This window comes from Zonotrichia albicollis, chromosome 1 (genome assembly GCF_047830755.1).
Source record: "Zonotrichia albicollis isolate bZonAlb1 chromosome 1, bZonAlb1.hap1, whole genome shotgun sequence".
NCBI lineage: Eukaryota > Metazoa > Chordata > Aves > Passeriformes > Passerellidae > Zonotrichia > Zonotrichia albicollis.
Window position 1 is genome coordinate 10184586 of NC_133819.1, and position 26956 is coordinate 10211541.

General features: G+C 38.0%; 1 protein-coding gene across 8 annotated transcripts in view; it reads left to right on the plus strand.

Moving 5' to 3' along the window:
- ZMYND11 (zinc finger MYND-type containing 11) overlaps positions 1 to 26956 on the plus strand; it is a 103591-nt gene that overhangs the window by 57790 nt on the left and 18845 nt on the right. For 5 of the 8 annotated variants that reach the window (XM_005480405.4, XM_074553842.1, XM_005480407.4 and 2 more), the window contains 3 exons: positions 3202 to 3361; positions 16216 to 16260; positions 18951 to 19112. In XM_005480405.4, the coding sequence (XP_005480462.1) occupies positions 3202 to 3361; positions 16216 to 16260; positions 18951 to 19112 (367 nt within the window). Of the gene's footprint in view, positions 1 to 3201; positions 3362 to 15568; positions 15748 to 16215; positions 16261 to 18950; positions 19113 to 26956 lie in introns of those variants that run through there. The other 3 variants (XM_005480408.4, XM_074554245.1, XM_026796465.2) reach the window with 3 other exon arrangements.

The following is a 26956-nucleotide window of genomic DNA, read 5'->3' on the forward strand; positions in this document are numbered from 1 at the left end:
CTGACATAGTAGTTGGGACTCCAAGCATCATGCTTTCTGTCTCTGAGCTGGATTTTAACTCATTCTGTGTTTTCAGCATTTTCATGTCCTGGCGGTTTTTCACATTTCATTATTAAAGAAATTTAACTTTTCTGATTTGAGTCCTGTGCCTTATCATGTCTTAGCTTACCTGCTGTCCTTATGGCTGAAAAGAAACAAGATAAGTTTTCATCCAAACCCTACAGTGTTGTTTTCTAGTCTTTGTGAATATCTAGTCATGTACACTTCACAGGTTTTAATAAAGTAAAAATCTGGGGGAGGGTGCATTTTTCTAACAGTAGTTCTACTCTTTGAAGTAAAACCATTCTCTTTACATGTGTGTTCTTTGCTGTGAAAACTGATAGCAGTTTATTTTAAAAATAGAAAACATAGCCCTTGTGACTCCCCAGTGGCACAGACTGAACATTGACTAAAGTACTCTTCAAAAAGCCACTGGGAATTTACTACTCCTGATTTACAGCTGGAGAGAATGAGGAGATAGTTCAGTTGGGAGCAGTACTTTCTCTCTGGTGGAGAGCACAGATTGGATTTGAGAAATGGGTGATTCTGAGCCTTGTGCCTCTTTTCACTAGTGCACAACCTGCCACAGTGAAAATGGGCAGATTAAACCTCTTAGCTGATTAGAGTTGGTTTAAGGCTTTTTGTTTTGTATTATATATCTGTTCTGTTCAGAGATAAGAGTGAGAAATCATGAAACCTGTAGCTTACATTTAAGAATTTGGTAGGGCTTTGTTTCTGGAACTAGGGATGGTGCAGTGCAAAATACATGGATTCTTCAGCAGGATACCCTGAGGGTTATGGCACTGGGTTAATACCTGATTTCTATCCTCAGACCTATAGCAGCTCACCTTATAAGTGTAGGGAAATCACTTCTGTGCTCAGAGTCTCATTTGTAAAATGGGAAGAATTATAGTTAGCCTATTTGTATTTTGAGACCTGTTAAATTGAATTAATTACAGACACATGAATGCTGTGGTTCTGTCAGAGATATTGTTAGCACTGAGTTAAAAATGGAGATTTGATGAAAAAAGAGTAACATTAGCAAATGTTGAGAAAGATAATTTGCACTTCAAAAAGCTAGTTGTGCTTGCATAAATATGTCCATATGTGCACACATACATGAAATACATGTAACATGATTATATAATCAAATGAGCTGTTTTCATGTGGCTTTAAAGCTTCAACACTTTATGCTTCTATAGACCAGTGGTGTTCACTTGTACTCTGTTTAAAAGTGAAGTAAATAGACTTGAGTCTCTGCCTGGTTCAGACCTTCGAGTTTGGATAACTTTGAAAACTTATTTGTGGTGTTTGGTCTCACTTGAACAGGTGCTCATGTTGAGTTATGTTTTCTGTGGAAGTAGAGAGGGATCAGATTGGGCAGATGAGCATCCAGCCAAGGTGATACAGACCTGAAGTGCCTTATCTTCTGATTTTGGCCCTTTGGCGCTATGTGGAAACCACCAGAATATTCATATATATTAACTTGGAACACAGACTTGCACAGAATATTGTAATTTCTGTATCAGTTGCCTGCCTTTTATACAGTGCTAGCATGTACATGCCAATTAGGCTTGGACCATGTTGTGGTGGTAAATATTGTAAAATATGGGAAATGGCATCAACTGACTCTAAGAGTTTGTATCCTAAAAAAATAAACCCCAAGATCCTGCAAACATGCTGCATTTATGTAAATGCCTCTGATACCACACAGAAATTCATAAATGTCCTATGCTGCTCTGATTATTGTATAATTTACTACAGAATTATATACTTACACTGTCAGAAATCTACTATACTGTTTTATATACAGTTTAGAGCAAAACAAAAATATCAGATTAGCATAAACCAGTTCCAGCAGAAGCTTAAGAGAGAAAGCAAGAAAGAAAAACTTTATTTATATAAAACAGTAAGAAGTTTGAAAGGCAAATGTCTACAGAGGGAAGGGTTGATTGAAGATTTGACCATTTGGGGTGGTCCTCACTCCTTATTCTAAGTTTGTAACTTCTAAGGCATTAAAATTCCTGTCAGCCATGTTATTAAAAAAAAACTGAACTGATTTAACTCTTTTTTTAATGCAATGCTGCTGCTTTAAAATATGTCTTTCTTGAGTTTGCTCGTGATCATAATTACATTTTTGTGAAGGTATTTGTGATGACAGTCACAAAGGAATCGTGGTTGCTGGAGTTCATTATGAAGCAGGAAGGTGAGGATACTATGGCTGACAGCTTTGTCTTAAAGAAGGCAAATTACAGATTTCTCTTAGGAAACAGGTAAAGACAGAGTACCTGGAGAAACAAAAATGGAGAGAAATTCAGTTAGCTCTGTAACTTTAAGAGATCCATAACTAGGAAAGTATTTTCCACAAAATAATTGGTTCCATGTCAATTCATGTATCTGCTGATTGCAGCTCTCCATGCACAGCAACTTCTAGACATTTTCTCCAAATTTTGTTAAAAAACCCTGAATTGCAATGACCTTAAGGCAGAGAGGTCATCTTTATTTGAGAGAAGATAATTTTATGTTGTTTATTCCAAGTTAATATTTGGTGTTGGCCTAGAAGCAAATTAGACTGGATAAAGGTCAACATAACACAGCTGAATATCATGTATATACACAGTTAAAGCTACATGTGGTTTTTTTCTCACCAAGGCAGTTTGTCACAATGTGATCATTGTGGTTGACTCAAGAAAAGGAGAAAAACCACTTAGCACAGTAACTTGAGCTGTTAGGTTTTCATATGTGATATATAAATTTTCCATTTTTCTTAAATGTGTTGTACACACAAACATCACAAAAATTCATTGGTACATTCTGTAGTGTGTATGCTATAGGAGGTGTTAGAGAAATGCAAGTTTAAAGCAATTTAAAGGGCACAAATGGATGTGGCAGAGACAAGCCCAAGCACCATATGTGTAAATTTTGGAATTTTTTTGGTGGGAGTTTACTGTGCTACTACTTGTCTAAATGTGTACATGAAAGCTGCAAGAGGAAAAAAACTGATTCGAGGGAAAGGGTGAAGCGATATAAATTTTGACTGTTTAAAAACAATCTAAAACTTAGAATGTGTATTGTTTTAACTCATTTGAAAATGTGTATATTTTGCTGACACATTTTATAATTTAAAACTAACACTAAGAGACTTTTGTGCTTTGTGTGCAGGTACATGTCTCGAGTCCATGGTATGCATCCAAAAGAAACCACACGTCAGCTGAGTTTAGCAGTCAAGGATGGTCTCATTGTGGAAACCCTGACCGTGGGGTGTAAAGGGTCAAAAGCTGGTATTGAGCAAGAAGGATATTGGTTGCCAGGAGATGAGATTGTGAGTATAAAGTCTTTGAGAAAATAAATCACGATTTCTGATATCTTAGCATGAAACTTGTTTTAATTTATATTTCAAACTATTTATAGGTTCTGTGTTGGCGCTTGTGAACAGGGAAGTAATGCACTCTTAAATTTTTTTAACCTTTTCTATTCCATAGAAGCTCTTTCCTCTTGAACTCTGAGTTTTCTGCTATGAAAAACTGGCAAAGTCCTTTGCTGGGTTATGCCTCACTTTTATGTTGTATTCTCTTCTACAGTTGTACAGAAGACAGTAAATATTATTGGTATTACTTGAAATCCTCAGACATTCTCAAATCCCAAAAAAAGTCACAAACTTTTAAATTTTACTTCAATGTGAATCTGAAGAACAAAGAACTCCCTTTCAGAAGTGCAACATGAAATTATAAAGTTATATGCAAACACACATGATGTATTTTACTGATAATCGTGGACACCAGGGCATTCAATTAGAAAGTATTTTCTTAGCACATCAGCTACAGGCATCCAAATACTGTTCCACTGGATGTCTAACAGAAATATTAAAATCTATTTCAATAGGTTGAAAGTTACATGAAGAGGAAAAAACCATGTTTTTAATATCCCTCCATAGCTGAGGTGAAGGGCACTCAAAAAGTGATAATAGTCACTTAGACCAGGAAAAAGCGTGAGAAATTGTTTTGCCTTGTTTAGGAGCCCCATCTCTTTATTTACAAGACAATATTTTCCTAACTAAAAAGAGTTTTGCAAAGCTTTAAAATACCTGAACTAGGAACTATTGCTTTGGAATATAAATACTGATAAAAGGGTCAGCATTGTCTCAGACATAGCTAATACATTAAATTTGCAGGAAACCCAGAAAAACTAAAAACCATCAAAATGCTCATTGCAATATTGCAGTTATCAGTAAGATCCTGAAAGTGAAACAATGTATTGTTTTTGGTTTTGTGGAAACAAGCAATATCCATAATAGAAAACATTATCATCAAGATTATCTCACTTACACAAGTTTAAAGTATTGAAATACCTTAATTTCAATGCATTGTATTTAATGTACATTTTGTCACTGTTAAGATTTTCATTCTAATTTCATTAGAAGCCCTCAAGGGAACCTTTAAAGGGTATGTTACTGTTCTCCCTGGCAGGAAACATTTCAAAACTCAGCTCAGCTCTTTTGGGTATTTCTTACGTGAGTTTTATCTGTTTAGAAGTGATATTAACTGTGTAGACTCAACAAGATATAAAGCCTGAAATCTGTGATTATCTTAAGTGTTCTGTATGTTTGTTTCCTCTATTGCTAAGAGAAAGGAAAAAAAATTATCAAAATGCCTCACAATAGCCATTTCTTATATAATCATTCAAATAATGTTCCTGCTGCTTATTAGCAACATTTGTTTAACAAAACTTGAAAGAATTTATATCCTGTAAATTCCCAGTGAGTCATTAGAATTGCACAATTATTTTATGTCTGTGCACAAAATATCTTTGACTGAAGATGCTGTTCAAGTCACATTATGAATAACCCTTTAGTTAGGTGCAGACTGCATTTTCAGTATTACTGCTAAGCACTGATACTTTGGGCTGTGGCCATATGTGTGGGGCTGTCTCAGTAGTTCAGAACACCACACTTGACTTAACAGTTTTCTGCAAAAATACAAATCAGCTTCTGATCCAGGCCATGTTTCAATCATACCCAAACTTTTTGTTCCTAGTACTGAATCAAAATGTTGCAGACAGATGAAGCAGACTTGGTATAAAGTCATTCTCTTTGTTCTTTTATTCAGAAAGTTTTAATGAGTAACAAAGTGTCATTGTCATCACTTGCCATCAGATCAAGTATTTTCCATACTCTGACAATTGGTGCAAACCATCAAGTTTGGGATGTTCTCTGCTTTGGACACAGGAGTAGTTTAACAGATGCTTTGACTGCACTTGATCAAGAGGCAGTTTGTACTTCTTTGTAATTCAGCACTGCTCAGATCTGGTACTAATGACTGTTGGACCATGAACTCAAGTTACATTTCAGTGAGGACAAAGACACAGAATTCTTTCTGGAGGTGCACTTGGAGGAGATGGAACTCTTCGAAGCAGAGTATTAATGTTAAAATAGGGATTTCAGGCTCAAATTTTTGCACTTAAAGACCCTTGACCTAATTGTCAAATTTGGTTTGACTGGTACTACTGGAACTTGGAAAGCTCAAAACAGGAAAGAGAAGACTTTAAAACCAATCAACCACCCACTGACACCAGTGCGAGAATGCTTTTGGATTTTGGCTTCTTTCCTGGCACCACAGTGGAAGTCAGCAAACACAGGCTGCTCCAAGGAGATAGCACAGGGACACATTCTTATAATCCCTCCCCCCACTTTTTATTTGACTTTTTGCTTGGTGATTTTTTACAGTTTTGAAGTTTTGGATCTGAATTTTAGCAGATGAAAAGATTACTGGCCTTGGCCACAGAACTGCTGAGTACCTTTGTCTGTTACTGTAAGAGGTGCCTGACTAGAGGATGCCACATGACCTGAAAGTACTGGTTGTGATGGTGACTGCAGGCTGATGGCTAAATAGTGACAATAATTGAAAGTAAAGAGATTATGAAAACACAGCTCTACTTGGAAAAGATTAATTTGATAATCTATGATGCTTGCTTAATGGTTTCTAAACATCTGCCCTAAGCAACGGGTTGAATAATGACATGATCTCTGATAGGGTTACCTTTAGCCTTCAGAAAAATTATTTGCTACTTTGCTCTCATTGTTCCAGCAGTATGTTGAAGCTATGGTAAAAAAAATTAGCAAAACCTCACATATTTAGTAATATACAAAAGACAAACTGAGATACAAAGACAAAACAATTTGAGGGCATCAGGAGGTTCTTCCAAAAGGGACAGCTCATGAAAATTAATGTTCAGAAAAAATGAAAAAAAAAAAAAAAAGAATGGTTGGATTTAAGAGTGTAAAATTATTCTGTCAGATACATGTGGGAGAAATATTTTTATGTAAGTTACTAAATTTAAAATGTGGAGTTGGTAACAAAATGTACTGTATTCCAACTGACATTTAAGGATTGGTACCTAAACAAGAACTTTGCTGCAAATATTATATCTCCAGGGCTTGTGCAGGTATTCATTTTGTTTGCTCATTTGCCATGTTCCCAGATGTTTTGCACATTTTCAAAATGTGTTCTCATCTTACAGGCTTTCTTATCTTGCAGATGATTAATGCATTTGCACAAAATAAATGAGAGAAGAATCTATTTTCCATTTTTATTCAGGATTTTAGTTAGGAATTTTGCATTTTTCTGTTTGTTGATGCATCATTATACAATTGAACAAAATCTCTTCAGCTTCTTGCCTTGCAAGGGAAATGTCAGTCCTGAAGTCTGGTAATGGAAGTTTACTGTTTTCTTTTTTTCTAAATGCTTTATTTCTGTTTCTCACAGAACTTCTGGAATTTGGACATGCTATTTATTAACAGCACAAAAAAAAGTCTTCTTGCTCTTCTTGCGGGTTTAGAAAAAAAATTGTAAATCAGTGCTGTTAACTATGTTTTGAATGCACCTGACAAGATAGAAAGGAAAGGTAGCTCTTCAAGAAAATAAGAATGAATCTTCTTACCTATTATTACTATTTTCTGTTCTGCCATGATTTCATGTACTTCTATCTGTGTAACATAGTACTGTGTCTAACCCCAACACAATCTACAGTTTTTAGATTTAGTTTGTCTTACTCACATTTTTCTACAGACTGTGCACTGAGCTATTTTGAGTATTTAATGTGCTAATTCTTCCTCTCATGATTAAAGTCATAAAGCTGCTCTGACCCAGAGAGAGGCTTTATGAATGTATAATTTCAATTTTCCTGTGTTCATGAAGCCAAACAATATTGTGCTCTTCTAAGATGGAGATATGTTCATAACAAGGGTTTATTGTTTGCATCTGATTGCAACATAGCCCACAGTACTGCTGTGGTTTAAAAATGCTTCATAGTGGCCAAAGTCTCTAATGAGATGTGAGGAGTGAGGCTTCACACTTACTTAAGGCACTGTGAGCTATTTCTTTACTGAAGAATGCATAAAAGATGATTATATTTTCAAAAGATTATTATTTTACAGAGTTCTGTTTTCTGATAATTTCATTGATTGCCCATAGAAAAAGGCAGCAATTCTTCTGGCTAGTCAATTCTAGCTGTGGGGTTCAGTTACAGTCATTCTCCTGTGTGTTTGGTCCTCTTTTAATCTAAATTATTGCCTTTCCAGTTCTTCCCTCTAAAGATGTTTGAGTTTAGAGGAGAGCATATTGTATGGAGAGGAAGTTTCCTTGCTTTTTATTGCTTTCAGAAAACATTAGAGATACAACTTGCTTTTCCCCAACACACACATGTATTCTCAATGTGCTAATTCATTTCTGGGGATTTTTCTGGTATTTTAAATTGAGAAAGTACTGGTGCTTGCTCAGAGCAACTCCAGATACTTCCAAGTCACAAGGCTGCCTAAATAATCCATCTCTCCACTCTGTCTGTATTCCCATCATTGTAACATTTGTTGTAACCCACTGTCAGCACTGTGAGTCTTGAAGGTGATTTTTTTAACCCAAGTGACCTTAGGCACACACCCAGTTATTTTTGTGATTTGATGTGTTGCAGGTTTGATTTTACTAGGATCAGTCTATGAGAAAGGAGAAGTTTTGGCTGTTGTGTTTGTGTTAATCTAAATTACTTTAGATTGAGCAAAGGCTTGATTCCTTGCTTGCCATGCTTAATTGCTTTTGTAATTATATTGATTTTTCCATGCTAGGTCAGTATTGGTAGCCAGAAGCTGTTTTTTGAACTGACTATGTCATCTTGAGTCTCCATAAATGTGAAGATAATTGTAAAAAGCTTAAGAACTGTCACTGTGAGAGTTTGAATCTTTTCTGTACAAAAAATACATTTTAAACAATAAAAAACCCCTGAACAACAACAGACAAAACCAAACCTCAGTCCAAAACCAGTCTGAATAGCTACCAGTTTTAAATAACTAGGCTGAGGAATGGTTTTAATGTGCATCCCATTCTTTTCAGTTAGGGGCAGAAGGATAATATGAAACAGCAATAGTGACAGCCAGTGCCTTCATCATGTGAGCCCTTACAACTGAAGAGCACAAAGAGGAAGAACATGTCACACCAAATGAAGAAAAATCTCCTTCAGTGTTTAAAAAATTCTCTGTTTGCCTTATCCATCCATATTGCCTTTAATGTAAAGTCCTGTGTAAATTCACTGATCCAAAGCCAAACATAGCCCAAGCCATATAGTTCATATTTTTTACATATTGAACAAATTGAGAATTTTCCAGGTTGGAATGTTCCAGATAGATTCCAGGAACATTCTTCTTGGAAAATACTCAATTATTGTGAAAGTGCAAGTGTTCTTTACAGTTTGAGATTCACTGATGCAAAGAGTTAATGATTGATCCTGTGAGAGAAAAAATTCAAACTGGCTTCCATCCCTTAATACCACACATCAGGGAGAGTATGAGGACGCTTTGAGGTCAGGCCACATACCAGCCTGGTCACACAAGAACACTCAAGGATGATGAGCTTCTGACATTCTTTGAATCTTTTCTGTCTGTCTTTCCATCCTTTAAGGTCCCATCATTCAGAGCTTAATTTTCCAAAAGACTGCCATGAAATCAATCCTTCATGTGCTAAATGCAATGATTTTTCTTGCAAATTATTGTCACAAACTGCAGATGTGATTCTGCTTATTAATAAACTAAAAATAAGTGGATTTGTGAAAGTTCAGAAAAGCAAATATATTCAAATCATCAAATCAAAGCATAGGCTATTTTATCCTAGAGAAGTGGATTAGAATTCTGAATTCACAACTCATGGAAGAGAAATTCTTTCTGCATTAAAGCCAAGACCCTCTTCTGTCTTTGCATTAAGGCTGAGTATGGCCCCACAGCAATTCCAGTGGTTCTTGCTGCCTCTAGAAGGGTTAAGAATAGTGAGCAATTCTGCATTCCTTTTCCAATCTTGTTTTTCTCTTCCCATCTGTTCAGGGGTATTTCTTCCTTCTCCTCTGCTCATCCTTATTTTTTGTTCTCTGGAAAGGGAGTTCACAATGTTTGCAGGATCTTCACATTACTGAAGGTGACACTAGTAGACTCCATCTGACTGCAGAGAGATGCTGCTTCTTTTAAACTGGTGCAACAACCTTGTCAGCATCTTCACTTGGCTCTCTCAGCCTTGCCAACTTGACTTTTAAAAATTCAGTTGATATAATGCTGTGTTCTTCTTTGAGGCTTTCACTCTCCATTCTGGAGTTGAGATACGGATAATGTTGTTCACAGATTTCACAAAATGTTCTTTTCTGATTGAAAGGATGTTCTTAAGAATGAGAATTTAATTTTGAGTTTGAAGTAAACTAGTCAAACTAGTCTGGAGAAAGGTTCCATCATGGGATTTAAATTGTGCTAATAGAATAATGACATAGATCAGTCTGTCTTGTTTTAGAAATATACATCTTGGGTTTTTTCTACCCCTTTTGTGCCCACCCTGACCTAGTAGTGTTGTTTTTATTAACTTTGTGTGTTCAAAATGCTCTGTATCTCTGGCAACTGATTTGAATCTTTTATTATTGTGTCATGCTGGTCACTGAATGAAACTTCATTCAGTTTGAGCTTATTAATATTCATGATAATTCACAATAAATGCAGTCCCCATGCCTTTCTATCAACTGACAGCTGAAACAATATCAGCCACACCTACAGCACAGGACACATGGACAAGAGATTTAAGGAACCTGTGTAGGAGGTTCTGCTGTTGGTTCAGATAAAATGTTTCTGTGTGTGCTGAAACATCAACCTAAAGAAAAACTACAAAATAAGACCAGAGAAGAAATGTAAATGTATTTTAAGCAAGAAAAGGGAAGAAGACCATTTTTGTGCACAGTTCTTGAAAGAAGACTTGGAATTACAAGCAAAGAGATGGTTTATTTCTGGTCTGGATTTACCTTCTTTCTAGGGGAACAAAACCTTAATGTGGACATAAAATGCATTGCGCCTGATAAATTCCTCACTCCATCACTGATTTATCTCCCTAATGAAAATGGCCTACAAACCTCCTCTTGGCTCAACCTGAGTCAAAAATTGTGACATTAATAGCAGAGTGAATCCAGTTTCTGAGGAGATAAGTTGAAAGTTTCTATTAACCTTGAACTTGCTTGGAACATGAAGAAAGAAACAAACAGTTCACTTGAAATTATTTTCTATTTCTAATATCCTGGAGGAGAAGGCTTTTATTGTCTCACCTTAAATAATGTGTACACTGCTACTACCCAAACATGATATTCTTGGGAAGGAAATTGAGATTTATTCATTACTGCAGGAGCACAGCTCATAGGCTGAGCAGATAAGTGTGACAGGGGTTTAAGCTGTCAGTTTGGCTGCTGACATGTTACTACACTTCTTGGAAAAAACTAAATTCTTTAGCATTGGGAGCTAGAATCTGGCTCTGTACTTTGGGACCTATCACCCCAAATTGTCAAGAAAGTGGCTACAGGGTGGGAAGCTGAATAAAAATCTGCCTGTCCTGGCAGGAATCCAGAGAGATTTGGGTGGTTTCTGCCAGAAACTCAAGACTTCTAAGACAAACTGACAATAAATTAATTAGATTAAATTCATTGAAAGAAAGCCAGAAGAGTTCTGAGAGGATGTGGAATTCTCTGCAGAACCTGAGTCCTCCTGTATCAGTGCATCAGAAGAAGAAGCAGTTACCAGTGAAGAAAATGGAAATGGATTGTTACAAGCTCATAAATACATGAACCATGGAGAAGGAGATTTTGATCTCTGCCCTGTCTGACGGTTTTGTGTTGGTTCTTTTTAGAATAGAAAGGGTTTCTAAAATAAGAGAATTTAAAAACCATGTAAAACAAGAAATTCCAATTAATTGTGAGATGCTAAAACCTTGGCCACAATTAACAAATAAATAAATAAATACGTTTGAAATAAAGCAAGATGCCTCAGTAGTTGTGAGGACATATGAATTTATAATAACTTTGGATTTCTTTGTGATAAAATATGAATAATGAGTACCTGTGAAGTGCCCTAAAGGGTCAATTTATGGGAATCTATTTTAAAGATAAAGCCCAGGTCAGGGAAGGAAAGAATCTACAAAGAATGGATAGATTATCCTGTCTGTAAAAGTACACATTGTAGCTACCTGCTGTAGTAGTTTTCCAGAAAAAGAAAGAAAAGATAAAGTGAAACAATTTTCACAAAGGGATTCTAGCTGCTGAAGTCTTTTTGGCTTTGAAAGAGAAATGGATTCTTGTTTATTTGCTAAGCACTTTTGATGAGCAAAAGCAGTAGGAAAAACATAGATGCAAAACAGAAAGAAATATATCTAGTAAACACAGGGATGCAGGAAAACTGCAGGGGAGAAAAGAAGCTTATTTTGGTGCTGAATTTACCCCAAAGCATTGCTTTAGCATTAAATGTAAAGCATGTGATGATCTAAGAAACTTTTATCATTGGAAAGCAATCGTCCTGATCAAATATAGACCCTTTACAGTAGTGATGAAAGGGAAATACTTTATTAAACAGCTAACTCACCATTTACCTGCTGCAAAGATGGAGTAAGTCCTCTGAGCCATCAAGGAATTAATCACACCTTCCTCAGTTTGAAGCCTAACCTTTTCATCATTGTTCTGATGAAAAGATAAAAGCAGATCCTGTAGGCTACTGAAAGGATGTTTACAGGAGGATTCATTGCTAGAGAATAGATGGAGCCAGGGATGTGGCACAAAGAGAAGACAGACCCAAGGGCAGTAGAGAGACTGCTCTCACAGCAGACTGAGGCCTCTGGTGGAAAACACACACTGTGTCCCCACTGCATTCGAAAAAACACTGGGAATGATGTTCCATAACACATAATGCTTGTTCCACCCGGGTATTACTTGGTGCATGGCGATGTGTGAGTGGAAACCAGTAAATCTGCCAGAGACCCTTGATAAGCTGGAGATTCCTTACTGGCTGCTGTGCCCAATGAGATAGAGCCTGTTTAAAATAGAGGCCAGTGTGCACGTACCACATCCACTTGAACTCTCTGAAAAAAAAAAAAAGGGGGTAAGGCTTCCATCTGTGCAGCTCCACAGATAATCAGCCACACTTTGTAAAACTGCTCTTAGTACAGACTTTGTAAAACTCCTCTTAGTACAGAGCAGTTACTTGGAAGTTGAACAGAATTGCAAAAGCAGTGGATAGATGGGCAAAGGGAGGCATTTCAAAGCTGAGCTAAATGCTGGTTTAGCATTTCTGCAGCTCCTCAGGGCTGTTAACAACCCTGGTGCTCCTGTCCAAGCCTGTTTCAGGTTGCCTTTTGTGTGGGGCAGGGATTCCAGTATTTACACTGTGAGAGAAATAAAAAACAGATAAATGAAGTGGGCAGTAGCTATTTGCAGCAAGTGTAGAAGTTTGAAGCATTTCTTCAGGTTTTGTACTGGAGGACAGAAGTCTTATAAGTAGTGCACCCCCACTGTGGCTCCTGATAGCTGTGAGTCATAAAGATGTACTGCAAGGTTTTAGCAATTACCTTTAGTAAAGCTCATGTCTAATTGAGAAAGCTTTGATGGAGCAGATGCTGCCTGAAAAAGACAGAAAGGAACTGATTTATTAAGAATGGAAAATGTCTTTAGACAGAAATAGATGCTGCTTTGTTTAATGTGAGTGGGGGCTTAGGTTCCTGCAGCATACTCTGGGTCCTCTTAAAGAGAGGACCTGGATACCAGAGGAGAGTAATGAAATGGTAGATCCATCCATGCTAGAATGCAGTACCACCATTTCTTATATAATAAAAGCTTTTAATTTACAGCAGAAAGTTTGAAATATGAAAGATTAAGTAGAGAAGATAGGAATTACTTCCCAACAGCAGATGATGATGGATGCATGTTGCAAAACCTAAGCAAAATCGAAGATGTGGAAAAAAAGAACATCATTCTTGTGAAGCATTTATTTCAGTGTATATTTCTACTTGATATGGACTGGTAGTCAATTTTGTTGGGTTCCAGTGAAGAGTTATTGAAGGCCAGCAAAAAAACCTTGACATCAAAACCCAAGATTTTAAATGCTTCTCTCTTAGTTGAAGAGGGGAAAATGTGAAGAACTCTGATTTTAAAGCTGATAGAGGTGAGAAGAGATGAAAGTGTTCCTTATGGCTGTTCCCAAATCCTAAAATATCAGAATACAGAACATTTGCCTCAGAAATTATATCTTTAAATTGGGCATGGCTTATCTCATTATATGTTAAAGAAACGGGAAACTGAGAAATAGTAGGAACTCATTTATTGACATTCTTTAAAGGGTTATGAAATAAACATGAAAAGATAACACTAAAGTCTTAGGCTGGTGATGAAAATTACTTGAAATAAATGTAGCATGCAAATGCTACTATTTTAAAATAATTTATATTTTTTAAATTACTCCTATCTGCTGGCATGGACCTTGTTGCCATTCTAGATTCCACCACAGTGACAGACCAGAACTGTTACACGGTGGGTGAAATCTTCTGTGTATCTTCTAATACTCTTCCTTTAAACTAGTGAGAAACTGCTCTAAGTTTCTTACCCACTGGGCAGCTGGAGCTCTAGGGACTGTTAAAGCACAGACACCATGCAGGGCTGACAATGAGTTTGTGCACAGGTGGGTCTGAATGAAAATCCAGTGATCTGGAAGGAGCTGTGTGTGCAGGGGTGTAGGGGGGAGAGAGAGGAACACCATAGCAGCCCACACGTAAAGGAAATGCTGGAGAATCATTTAAAACAGAACACCTGCGGGGTGAAAAAAGTGCAAAGAGTGCTATGGGACAAGTGCCACACAGGAAATGCTGGGAACCATGAACTCCATGGGAAATTATTTCCTTCATTTGCTTCGTATTGAATTTAGGACAACAGAACTGTATGCATACTATTTGTAAATAAACATGATCGTACCAAAGGGGTAACTGACTTATAACTGTCTTTCCCATCTATATGACCCTTTTTTTTTTTTAGCTTACTGGTTGGGTCCAAAGGATATCCATAATTTGGATTATTTGGGAAATCTAGTTCAACTGTGTGAAATCAGCAAGTCCCCATAAGGGGGAGTTTTATGAATAGAGTTTTGCTTTCTTCCCCCCTCCCTTTTCCTCTCTCCACCTGATAGTAGAGTGACTTAATACCGAGTATCTGGGCTACCATTAAGGGACTTGGAGAAAACAGATTAACAGGTAAGAAATGAGCTATGTTAATGGAATGTGCATTATAAAAAGGCAAAGTGGTCCTTTTAGACAAAGTCTAAGAAAGGAGGTTATACTGTTTTCATGTGCTATACCTACATATAATTTATATGAAAATGAAAATGTATTACTTGTTTTAACATCTTTTTTTTACAATAATTACGGGCTTGCTGTGGTATGGAAGTGACCTAATAGTTACAATTGTGACCTCTAAGTTATTGTTAATTTTGCTGTCAGTATGTGCTTCACATCTCCTACTTAATGGTATGCTAATTGTACAGCAGGATGTCACATTCTCCAACATACAGATTCCCTATTTCAATTACAGCTAAGTAAATCTCCATTACTAATGAGTAAGCATTTCTTTTCCATGTACATTTGCATTATAATGGACATTTTCTTTGTGCACTAAAATTATTCTTTCCTTGACAACAACTTTGTATTTTATTTTACAGTAAAGGCTACGACATGATGATTCATTCCTTTCTGTTGGGTTTATCTGTATTTAAATTGTCAAATGCTCTGGATAGCCTGACATTTTCTATCCCATGTTATTTTTCTGTACCTCCAGAATAAATGTATGTATTTGCTTTAAGACAGCCTACTTAAGACAAATGACAAAGAAAAGTAAGCTTACGTGTCGGTCATAAGATGTATTTTTGAAATTGTTGCAGTGCTTCACTCACGTTGCCGAGTGAACCTCAGCTATTTATGTCAGTGCAAAGTGACCTTTATGATATAATGTTTGACAGATTTGAATATAAAGAACAAGTGACCACGTGTGACCCATATGATTGCAAGATCCTGCTCTGCTTAACAGAGCATAGCTCTGGCTATTACACAGTCCCCCAAACCCATTTGCTGTCCTGCTGCTGCATAGACCCATGAATGCAGCGGGCAGCTGGGCAGGACCAAGGGGGAAGGTCTCTGTTGGATCTGATTCCGCAGCTTTGCTGCCAAATCCGCTCCCTCTCGGGGCCAGGCTGAACTTGGGCAGAGGATTCCCTTTGTCTGCAGCACAGTGACCCCGGAGCCCTTCCCTCCCTGCGCCAGGAAACTCAGTCCCTGTGGAGGAGAGCCTTCCTCAGCCTGCATGGCCCTGGGAAAATGTCTCACCTTTTATACACAAACAAGGACTGTGAGTTTTATTGATGAAGTGATAGCCTAACCTTCGATAATGTGCTGCAAAGGTGTTGCTTTGCTTTTGGTGGGGTAATTCCCTATGCAGTAAATTATGTTAGAGGGATCTATTTTTAGATGCCCAGAGAACGTTTATGTATCAAAGAGGGTGCATTAATTAACAATCATTAATATTCTTGATGATTTTTAAATTGGCCTGGTGGTGGGTGTGTATATGGATAAGAATGATGGGTGTTGGGTCCTTATAATCATATAAGTACGTGGGATATTTTGAAGAAATAAAATGTGGTGAAAGTGTCAGGTAGTATTCCAGGAATGCAGGAGGAAATGTATGCAACCAGAAGTTAGAACTAACAGATTGATTTCCTGGTCACTGTGCATGAATTCTTTCTAGCCTTGTGTATATCCTGATAACCAGATGGCTTACAGTATAGATACAAAGTTTGTTTTGTTTTTATTTTGAAAGGCCTACGGTATGCAGCCTTTTTCCCAGACAGCAGCAAAAAACAAGGTGAACAATTTTTGCACTATGTGGTTTTGAATTCTGTCATATTTTCTATTACGTTTCTGTCTTCCATTAGGCTAGCTTAGTTTGCTCTCTTAGCCACCACCATCATCCATGTCACTCCCGGTCCCGAGCTGGGTGCGCGCCCCGCGTGTCGGGCGGGCTCCGGCGCCGCTCGGATGTCGCCGCTGTCACCGCGGCCGCCCTTGCTGGGAGCTTGCGGGAGCGCCCGGCGCCACCTGGTGGTGCAAGCGGGAACTGCAGCCCGCGGCTGCCCCGGCGGCCCGGCCTGCCCGACCCCGAGCAGCCGGAGCCGGCACGGCTAAAATAATCCCATTTCCTGCATGAAAATAAATGAGTAAACACATAGATGAAGTGCTGGGAGCGCATTCCCCTCCCGTTCACACTTAGGTAAACCGAGAGGAGCAATAACCAGCATTTCATTGCTGTTGGAGGAAAACTATTGCCTCTGACCTCGCTATTGAAGTCAATAGGGCAGTTGTCCACAAGGGTTATGTACCTTTTTAAATCTTTTTTTTTAACTAGCTTTTCAAATATATTACACAAATTAGTGTTTTATGTATACTTACACACTAAATATACTGCATTAAACTAAAACCTTTTTTTCTGTGAAAATGCTTGTATTTAGAAATAATGTATTCACAGTGTGAATACTGAAGGAAGCCTCTTCTGCTGTTTTATTTAACGTCATCGTTTCTGGCTGGAGTGGATGGTTTTTCTTGCCAGCAAATATATTTCCATATGTTTATGAAATTCCACATCTCTTTGCCAGCATATTTCTTAACAATGGAATATCTGGGAGATACGAATACGTAACTAACACAAACAAAAATTAAGAATCCTGGAATCCTGATTCTGTGGTGAAACTGCAGGACCTCTTGTGGTTTCTCAGTTTAATTTTTATCTAAATATACATTCAACCAAAACTGATTATTTTTCTTGCTTAATTGGCCCTTTACTGTCACCTGATTTTTTTCTTTTTTCTTTTTCTACATAAGTTAATATAAATGAAGTACAAAACACTATCCTGATTTCTCTCAGTCTACAGGCAAATCAAGTACACCAACAATGCAGTATCTTTAGTTGTTTACAAAATATCCTAAAGAAGGGGCTCCCAAAGTACACAGCCACTGGATTTTGGAAGGGGAAAGATTTGGTGAAAGAAGAATGTGTTCTTTTAGCCAAATTTGATGGTGTTATGCCATTTTGAGATAATTTGCCAGTAAAATGAAATGAGGAGAAAGGACAAAAGGTCAAGTTACACTGTTAATCTGCACAACAAAGGAGGGCAAAGTTCTCAGTTCAAAAAATCACTGGTTAAGATTTCATTGGGTGGTTTTTCCCCCTCTTAACTTGCTACCCCTGCAATCCAACATTCAAGGTACATCAAGTTTAGTGCAGGCAGTCTGGGTTGGGGCTGTCCCACAATCTCTTGTGTTCCTGGGGGCTCTGGTCAGAGAGTTCTGTGCCCAGCACAAGGGACTGGAGGCACCGCCTGAGCGTGGCCCTTCTCACACTGGAGGAGACCTTGCACACAAGGACTGCACTGCCCAGGCACAGCATAATGAAAATCAGGCAAATGCCAGCTCTGGCAGTCAGTGGGAATTGCTAACTCCACCTCTACAACATGACATTAAAAATGGCTTGATCAGATTTTTATCAAGATAATGTATTGAAGAATAGGAGTAGTTTTTTTCAGAGATCTGAACCCATTGAAAAGTGACATTTGACAAGAAAAGGCATTGGAATTTTATCTGAGATATGACAGCTATTTTGTCTTCTAAGTGTAGAGAAAACTGTGGCATTTCAGATAACAAACATAAACATTTAACAGTGGCCACTGGCAATTCTGCTTGGTTTTAGAACTACAGATCCTAGAGCAAAATTCTGCCTCCAAATTATATGCATGCTGCTCTCATTTATTTCAGCAAAGCTTGTGCACATGGTTCAAAGGTCAGAGTTTGGCCGTTGGGGGTGAATTTTCAAGGAAGAGTATATTAAAGACACCTGTGCATCAGCAGAACCATATCCTTTGTCTACTGCAGAACATGTCAGGAATGAGCCCGGTGCTATTGAGCAGGGCAAGTGAAACATTTTATATGTTTTGAATTGCATTGGGATTGCTTAGCAGAAACATTTCTTGCAGTAATTGGTTCATGATTTCATTTATTTCTTGTAACTCAACACTTTGATGCTGAAAAGTTGTCAGTTTTAAGAGAGTAAAGACTGGAAGGGACCACCCTTCAGAAAATTACAGTTGAAAATATAATGTAACAATTAAACTGAGGGCAATAGTCCAAGAAAATAGGTATGGTCTGTTGAGGTGCACAAACTTTTGTTTGCAATCTAATACAGAGAGGTCAACAAATGTTTTACACAAAGGTAGAAAACAAACCCACTTTTCATTGTGGACAGAGCTCATATTTGAAATTGTAACTAATCAGACAATTGCAAAAATTAAAACTTGGCATTCATATTCTATTGGAGTTAGTGTGTATTAAATTGATGAAGATCTTAAAGCACATAGGTTTTCCCCTGTTTTTTAAACATTATACACTTCTAAAAAATGTTTATAATGTCTAATTGCTGCTGGATTTCAAGACATATCAATTTTGTTCTTAGTTCCTGCAGATTTTGACAGAATGTCATACCAAAATATTTTGTATTTTTTGTAGGACTGGGAAACAGAAAATCATGACTGGTATTGTTTTGAATGCCATTTGCCTGGAGAGGTGTTGATATGTGACCTGTGTTTTCGTGTGTATCATTCCAAGTGTTTGTCTGATGAGTTCAGGCTTAGAGACAGCAGTAGTCACTGGCAGTGCCCAGTTTGCAGGGTGAGTACCTATGAGATTTCATGTGCTGATTAGAGGATTGATATTCATTAATAGATTGATGAAGGTGTCCAGATGGTCTGGCCAGGTTATTGGGTAAAGAACTGAATGTTGAAATGATGGTGCATACCTAGAGCATCTGTACAGAGGTACCAAAATGTGGTGCATGTAGCAGATGGCCATTTTTGAAGACTCCAGCAAGTTTTACTTGCACAGTACCCTGTGCCAGAATGTGCACCTGAGTGCAGTGAAGTGTGGGAACCTTCAACAAGAGTAAACACATTGCTGTATAAGATGCTACTGTTTTTACTTAATGTTGTTTTAATGAATAATTTTTGTATTTTGATGACTTGCATTCTTCATATTTTATTGGAATGGTATTTTATGTTACAAAGCCACAATCATGTTACTGATGAGGTTAGAATCAAAAACATGGAGTTAAATCCTGCTTTTCATTTACTGATGGGAATTCTATTGGTGCAAAAAGGGCAGTCTGAATTTCACTCAGAGCATCCATATCTATGTTGTTTTTTCTTTAAAAATGTTATTCTTATGAGTATGGCAGTGAGACAGCAAAAAGCATTTTTTATATACTTTCCAAGAATGGTCAGATATGTTGTGTGCATGTCATGAGAAGATGAAACATTCTGGTCAGGATGATACCTGTTGCTGTTGTCATCTCTGTGTCACCTCCCCAAATGGAGCTCTTCACTAGGCTTCCTAGAGAGCTAGGCTCCCTTCCTGTGGAAGGAATAATGCACATGAATGTTTCAGATAAAATTGTTGCTACAGAAAGGCATAAAACTGTCACTTCCACTCTGCCTGGGACTGCTGGAGAGAGAGGCACTTCCTTTGCTAAAAGCTTGGATTAGCTGTGGAGCAGCAGAGTGACCTTAGGATGATCTGTGCTGCAAGGAATGTAAGGTTTCAGGCACTTTGTGGGATGGGGAAGCAGTTGTTGAAAACACATGGAGTGTTTTGTTTCAAAACAGCACTTTTTGAATGCTGTTACCTTAGAGCGAGTTACACAAAACCTCTTTTTGTTGCCTCAGATTGCTCTTGGGAGAGCAGGTTGCTCTCAGGGAGCTCTCAGGGTTTAGGGAAATAGTAAGAAAATCAGGGCTACCTCAAGGAAGCTGAAAGTAATGAAAAGGAAGTAGTGGCAGGGAAAAACCTGTTCAGAATAAACACATTTACTGTATCTCTCCATATTGAATTGCTAGCGTTTAATTTAGCTACTCAGTATTCCTTCTGTTAAAAACAAAAGTTATGACCATATATAGATTATTTACTTTCACATTTTTAAATAAATCTCTTTAATAATTGTTGGATCTTATTAGAAGTATTGATTATTCCTATAAATAGTTAAAATTAGGTAAACTGCATCCAGTCTTTACTGTAGTTTGCCAGGAGTTTTAGATGATGCCTGGTGAAGGTAGAGACTGTGGATGGCTTATGCCACCTTGTGTATGAGGTGGTTTCATAACATCTATCTTGTACCATGTCCTCAGAGTGGAAATGCTGAATCATTGCTGGAAATATGCTCTGATACATCAGCTTTGAGAACAGTTTGACTTTCACCATGAAGCCTTGAAGTCCTTTATGGAAATGATATTAAATAAATGTTTACCTTAAAAAGAAAATCCTGTGAAAGTTGAGCCATGTGCTTTCTGCCTATCTTTCTGCATATTGGTTCCTTTTTTGTTATCTAAATATTAAGGAGAGGTTTTGGGGACTCTTAAATGCTTCCTGCCCCAGAGGCCTTTGGCTTGCTTAGTGCCTCAGGTGATGATCAACCTATTTTTGTGGATATTGCCACCGTGAATGCCATGGCATCCTTTCTCCCCCTGTGCCAGCAGCTCTTATTTTTCTTGTCATTAATTCAAACAGCTTCAAGCCCTAACTCTGCAAACCTGGACTAAGGAGGCTGGCACAGTCCCTGTAAGTGTGGGAGGCAGCATCCTTGTGTCAGAAGTCATCCTTCAGTATTCTGCTACTTTCTCCCCATCCTCCTAGGAAATGACTGCTCTAATTTCATTTTAAAAGCAAGAAAGTGGCCTATATTCAAAAAAACTAATAATGTGGAGAGAGCCATGGCTGATGTCCAGAGTTTAACCATCTTGCATAAGGGCACTGTGTTATCAGCAGTAAATAAGTATCTTAAAGAAAAGTGCTAGCTGGGACAAAGAGATACATATATTTTCATATTTAATTCCATAACTGGACATGGCACTTCTCACTTGGAGATTTCAAAGCTCTTTACAAAGGTGAAGTAAAACTATGTTTAAAACATAATATGTTGGGAGAAATAATTTGAGAACACTTCATTCTTATGTAAAGATTGCTTCTGTAATGCTGCCAAGGTCAGCAAGACTTTGGATTTTTCCTTTCACAATTGCTGGTTGTATTAGTTTGATCAACCAGTGCAGTTTTTATCTTGCACACTTGGCTACTCAGAAATATTTTATAAAGGCCATTGCTAAAGATTTGTTCATAACTTAAAATATTTTCTTCCCATATCATTTATAACAATCCCTTTCAAACCTTGTTCTGAACTCTGTTTGCCTGCTCATGGCTTTTCTCCATTGCATCCATAAACAACAATGTTCAGTTCCTCATTTATTTCTTTTTTTAAATTGATGGTACCACTCTGAGTATTTTTGTAACCTATATAACTCTCAGCAGGAGTCAAAAGTCAAACAAAGTTCAATTCAAACCACATTGCACTGATTGAAATTTTTCCCTGACTGTTGACTAATCATTGTCTTAAGTGAAATAAATTGGCATTATCAGCAAAATTCCTGGTAGACAAGTCACAAGAGTAAAACTTAATATAGAATGAGCTTAGAGATTACATTTTTCACTACTGGAATAGTCCATTCCAGACAGGGTTAGTCACCTCTGTCTCTGAAAGATATAGGAAACTTGTACATTTATTGCTTTTCTTCAGTCATAAAAAACAAGGGAATTAATTTTCTTCAGCTGTTAATTTAGTACCTAAAGACTACAAAAAGTACTGCAAAAATACTAATTTTTTGGAGGGGGAATAGATATATACAAAATTATGAATAGGAGAATTTTGATCATGTTGGTGTAACTGACTATTATTATTTCTTGTCTAAAAATCCAAATTTTAAAAAAAATAGATAAGAAGGCAAAATTAAGAATTTTGATATATCATTTGTCACAGAGAAATAATTTTGATTCATGAAACAGAAGGAAAGAATTAGTCATGTGGTTTAACTTGACTACTAAATTGTTTTAGTCATCTGATGAGAGATTGGTCTTCTAAGCATGTTTTTTGCAAGGACTTACAGCCAATTTACCTATTATAGTGGGTGCTCCAATATTCCTGGGGTTTATACATAGGAGACCAAAGTAATCTATATTAAATAGAAAAAAAAAATCTATATTAATAAATAAATGAATAAATCTATATTAATATATTAAATACTGTGCTGGGAAGTATTCTATAGATAGGCTTTTTCTGAGTGCTGGTACTGTACTGAGCATTTCCTAGGGTACATAAAAATAAACCATTATGCAGTTCACAATCAACTTCAGACAAAATTTGACAAGTGAGAATGACAAGCAGTGGAAAGTTAGAAGCACAGGAAGATGGAGGTTACTTAAGTGAAGTTTTTCAGGTGCTTAGATCAGGGGGGTTTAGGTACCAGCTGTCAGTCAAGGTGGTCAATGTCAGATGCAAGGAGGGAGGAAAGAATTTTTATTGGCTTATTTCATGGTGTTATGGTAGGAGTTTGAGTCCTGGATGGGGAAACATATTCCTGAAACAGTATTTGGTGTGGTCACACAAATAATAATCATGGGTTGGTGGGCAAAGGACAGTCCTAGTGTAGGACCAGTTTTAGCAGCACAGAGCCCACACCTGTGAGGTGTTGGTCCTCACCAGTCCCTGCCATGCACCCTGGAGTAAATCAGGGAGCTGACAGAACTGGGCACTACATAGCACATGCTGAATAAAGGATAAAGGAATTTGTCCACAGCTGTGAGAAAACTGGGTAAGCCCCACTTAGAGCCTTCTGCCACCTTCTTTGTGCAGATAAAAGCATATTTAATTCATATGATGCTTCATATTCAGAAGGTGCTTAATGCACCATACATGTAGAAATCAATTTGTGGATTCAGCTGTAACATTTCCAAAAGCCCCTGATGCCTTAAAAAGTCTAATTTTACTGCATCTGATCATGAAAGAGGCAAATATCAGGGCATCTTTTGCTCCTGCAGAAGCTTTTCTGTGCGATGCTTAGGGCACACAGTGCATTGGTTGCTCTGAGACCCATTCCATGTGCCTGCATACCTTTCTTAATGGTACAGGAAACCTGAGGACCTGAGGGTTGAAAGTTTGAGAGGGCAGCAGAGCAGTAAAGCTTTCCATATGTAGCACCAAATTCCTCTGGCAATTTAAACCCTAAAAAAGTCCAAGGGCCAGTGTGTAAAGCCAGAAGTTTCTGAAGAGCAGTGGTGAGTGTATGTTAGACTCATGCTCATAGTTCCCCTCTGCAAATAGACCCCTGGAAACCTGAATTGCTTCTGAAAATGGAACTGATGCCTTAGAAACATATATCTGTCATTGAGCAGCCTTCACATAATCCATCACTGAACTGAAATGCAGCTCTTTGATGTGTGTATACACAGGACAGGTGAGAGAGGAAGGGAAAAATATTCATTAATGGGAGATTACAGGGAAATTGAAACCTCTTTAAACAGTGCAAATGTAATTTAAATGCCTATAGCTAGGCAGAATGCTGGCACTGACACCTTGCATTTCTTAAAGTTTTCCCATTTTTTTTTCTCTTCAAATGAAAGATTGCAGCAACTGCAGCACAGTGGCCACTGCCACCCTGGGAGCTGAGAGCTAACTCAGAGTGCAGAGGTTTGTCACTTCCATCATGCCTGGTGCTGCTGCAGGATGGAGTGTTTCTGGGAAGTGCCCCTGGCTTCTCCAGCCTCATGTGGTTTGTATAGCCTTGCTGTGAAGCCCTGCACTCTGAGCATGTCAGAATTGCTAAATAAGTCACACCTGCACAGTAGCAATATATTGCTACCCTCTTAACAGCTAGGCAGTATAATTAATCTGGAATATTGAATATAAAGAGCTATGTAACCTTGAGGTTCCAGCTTCTAAGAAACAGATGTGCTGCAGAGAATAAGGCTCTTAGGAGGTATTTCCTGCACCCACAAGAAAAGAGTTAGGCTGCAGGCTTGGCCTTTCACCTACAAAATCTCATTAATCTTCTACATGAGGATTGCTATGGGGAAGGTTATTACTTGACTCCTTCATCCCCTGTCTAAACACATAGGCCTGACCAAGTCTTTCAGTTTCCCTTGATTCAGAGCAGGTTTGCAGCTCTCTCTAAAGCAGGGTGTGCCTGAAGAATTGTCCATGCTGCAGGTGAACCCCAGCAGGCAGCCAAGCACCACAGGGCTGCACCCCCACGTCCCCTCAGCTCCCAGCTGAGAAAGGAAACAAAGCAAAGATGATGCCAGGCAGTCACTGCCCACCCTCATGGACAGATCAATGCCCAGACAATTCCTGAGTTAAAGATGGGTAAATTCCCCCTAGGCTCCCTCCTCTTCCTTTTTGTGGCTGAGCATGAGGTTACATAGCATGGAACACTCTTTGGTTAGTGCAGTTCTTCTGCCCTGTTGGGTCTTCTCCCACCCTCTTGGGTACTCCCCAGTCTGTTCACTGTGGGGCAGAGTGAGAAACTGCCAAGGCTTTTACCCTTTTACCCTGTGCAAGCACTCCTCAGCAGGAGCTGCAACATCCATGTGTTACCAACACTGTTTTGGTCACAAATCTAAACCACACCACCACACGAGCTGCTGTGAAGACAAATAATTTCACCCCAGCCAAACCTGGTAGAGTCCCATATTAAGATAATTTATCCCACAAATAGGCCTTGTAAAAGTATAAGGATCCTGACATTTTAGGGGCTGGATTGAATCTCAGCAGGCTCCTTGAAACAAACTTGAACTTGAACAAGGTTTCCAGTAGAGTATTTTAGTAGATCTGACAGGGAAAAGAAAGTGGATCTTGCCGCTATCATTGTTTTTGTTTCCTGAAAGTAGGAAATTAGAAGACCTAATTTTCATTTATATTTGCTTCTATATCACTCTGCCTACAAAGGGGACCTGAAAGAGGGTATATTATCTTGTGTCAGAGCAATATGAAGAGATTTTATACAAATCACAGTCCCCATCTAGTATTATCTATTTTCCTGCTTTAAGTGGTTCTAGGTTGACGACTCCGAGAATTCTACAAGTCTTCAAAATACAAAGGAGGGGGTTTTTTATTAAAAACTTACACATTTTCCATTATAACTTCCAAAGAATGTGTGAATGCTACCTCCTAAATGGCTAATTATTGTTGAAAAGTGAATGAAGTGCTTGAAATGTAACTGGCTTTCTACAAAGGGTGAGCAACCTTGCCATAAAAAGACATTTTGCTGGCTCATAAGCTCCAATTCCCTAAATTTATTACCTTTCAAAATTTAGTAGAGGAACATGGAGATCAAGTTTTTCTTAAAATAAATCAGTGTAAGGAATTGAAGGAAAAGTGGAAAAATTAAAAGTTTGCCAGAATTGGCAAGTAAATTATATCATTTTCATTGGTGCTTAAGATGATATTAATTACTGACATCAATAACCATACAAAGCCAGCTATCTATCTTTTCTTATGATCTCAAGGATAAGACTGTAAACCATCCATCTCAACAGTCTCTTTCAAACTGTCTTGCCCAGCAGGGCATGAAAAATGGTTCACATGAATTCTGAAATACTTTCAAAGGATGATAAATTCCAGAGCCATGTCAGAAAAAGAGGTGTAGGACTAGTCAGTGCATGTGAGTTTTATTGTCTCCCTATAAGTTTCAGTCTTTTAAAATGCTGTGTCATTAGCAAGCACATAGCACTCCAGTGCCTGAAATGACAAAATGACAGCAGTGTTTCATAATGCAGATAATTTAATGCACATTTGGGTTTTCATTTGCAGTGGCAATGTTGGTTTATGAGAAACTGAGTAGGTGATTTGAATTCCAGCAGAATGCACGTTTCTCCTGGTAGTCAGAGTGAAACATGAATATACAGAATGTGATTCAGATATATGGTGCAGGATAAATTCTCTGTCAGTCCACAGTTTGGAAGGAAGGCCAGGCAACCATTAATATTATGAAAATAATACTTAAAGGAACTGTAGGTTTAGAAATACCTGGGGCTGGCCCTTCCCACAAGAGAGTATTTCCCAGTCAGGAGGAAGCTGTAGTGTTGTTATGCACCATGCAGGGTCTGAGTAGGTTGGTGACTGAGCTGGTATTTCAGCACAGTTTAATGATTCTAATTGCTGTTAAGCAATCAAATGAGCAGCTTTGCAGATAGTGCTGTGTACAGTTTTGTTTCAAGAAAGGTAGTAAGTACAATCCTGAGATGTATAGGTTACAAGTTTGCTGTAGCACAGGGGAACAGCCTGTGGTTTTCAGTGTCCTCAGTGTCTTGCAGGAGGAATATAAACAGTCAAATCCTATCAGGTTTTTTTGTGCTAATGTGTAATTTTATTCTTGCCAAGTAAATTTGTAAAAGCAGGTGCTCTGTACTCAATGTCTGTGAGCCCTATGTCCAGAGTCATTAGAAGTAATTCAATGAAAAATAGCACACTTCTAGTGACAGATAATTTTTAAGCTTCCTTTATTTACATATTAGAACATGGATTCATTTTTTTCATCTGCACAATTATGTGGACCTTGCTAAAGACCATCAGATATTGAGGATGCAGGTGCAACTGAGCCAGTTTGGTCCACACAGTTTGCACACAGGTGGTGAAATGA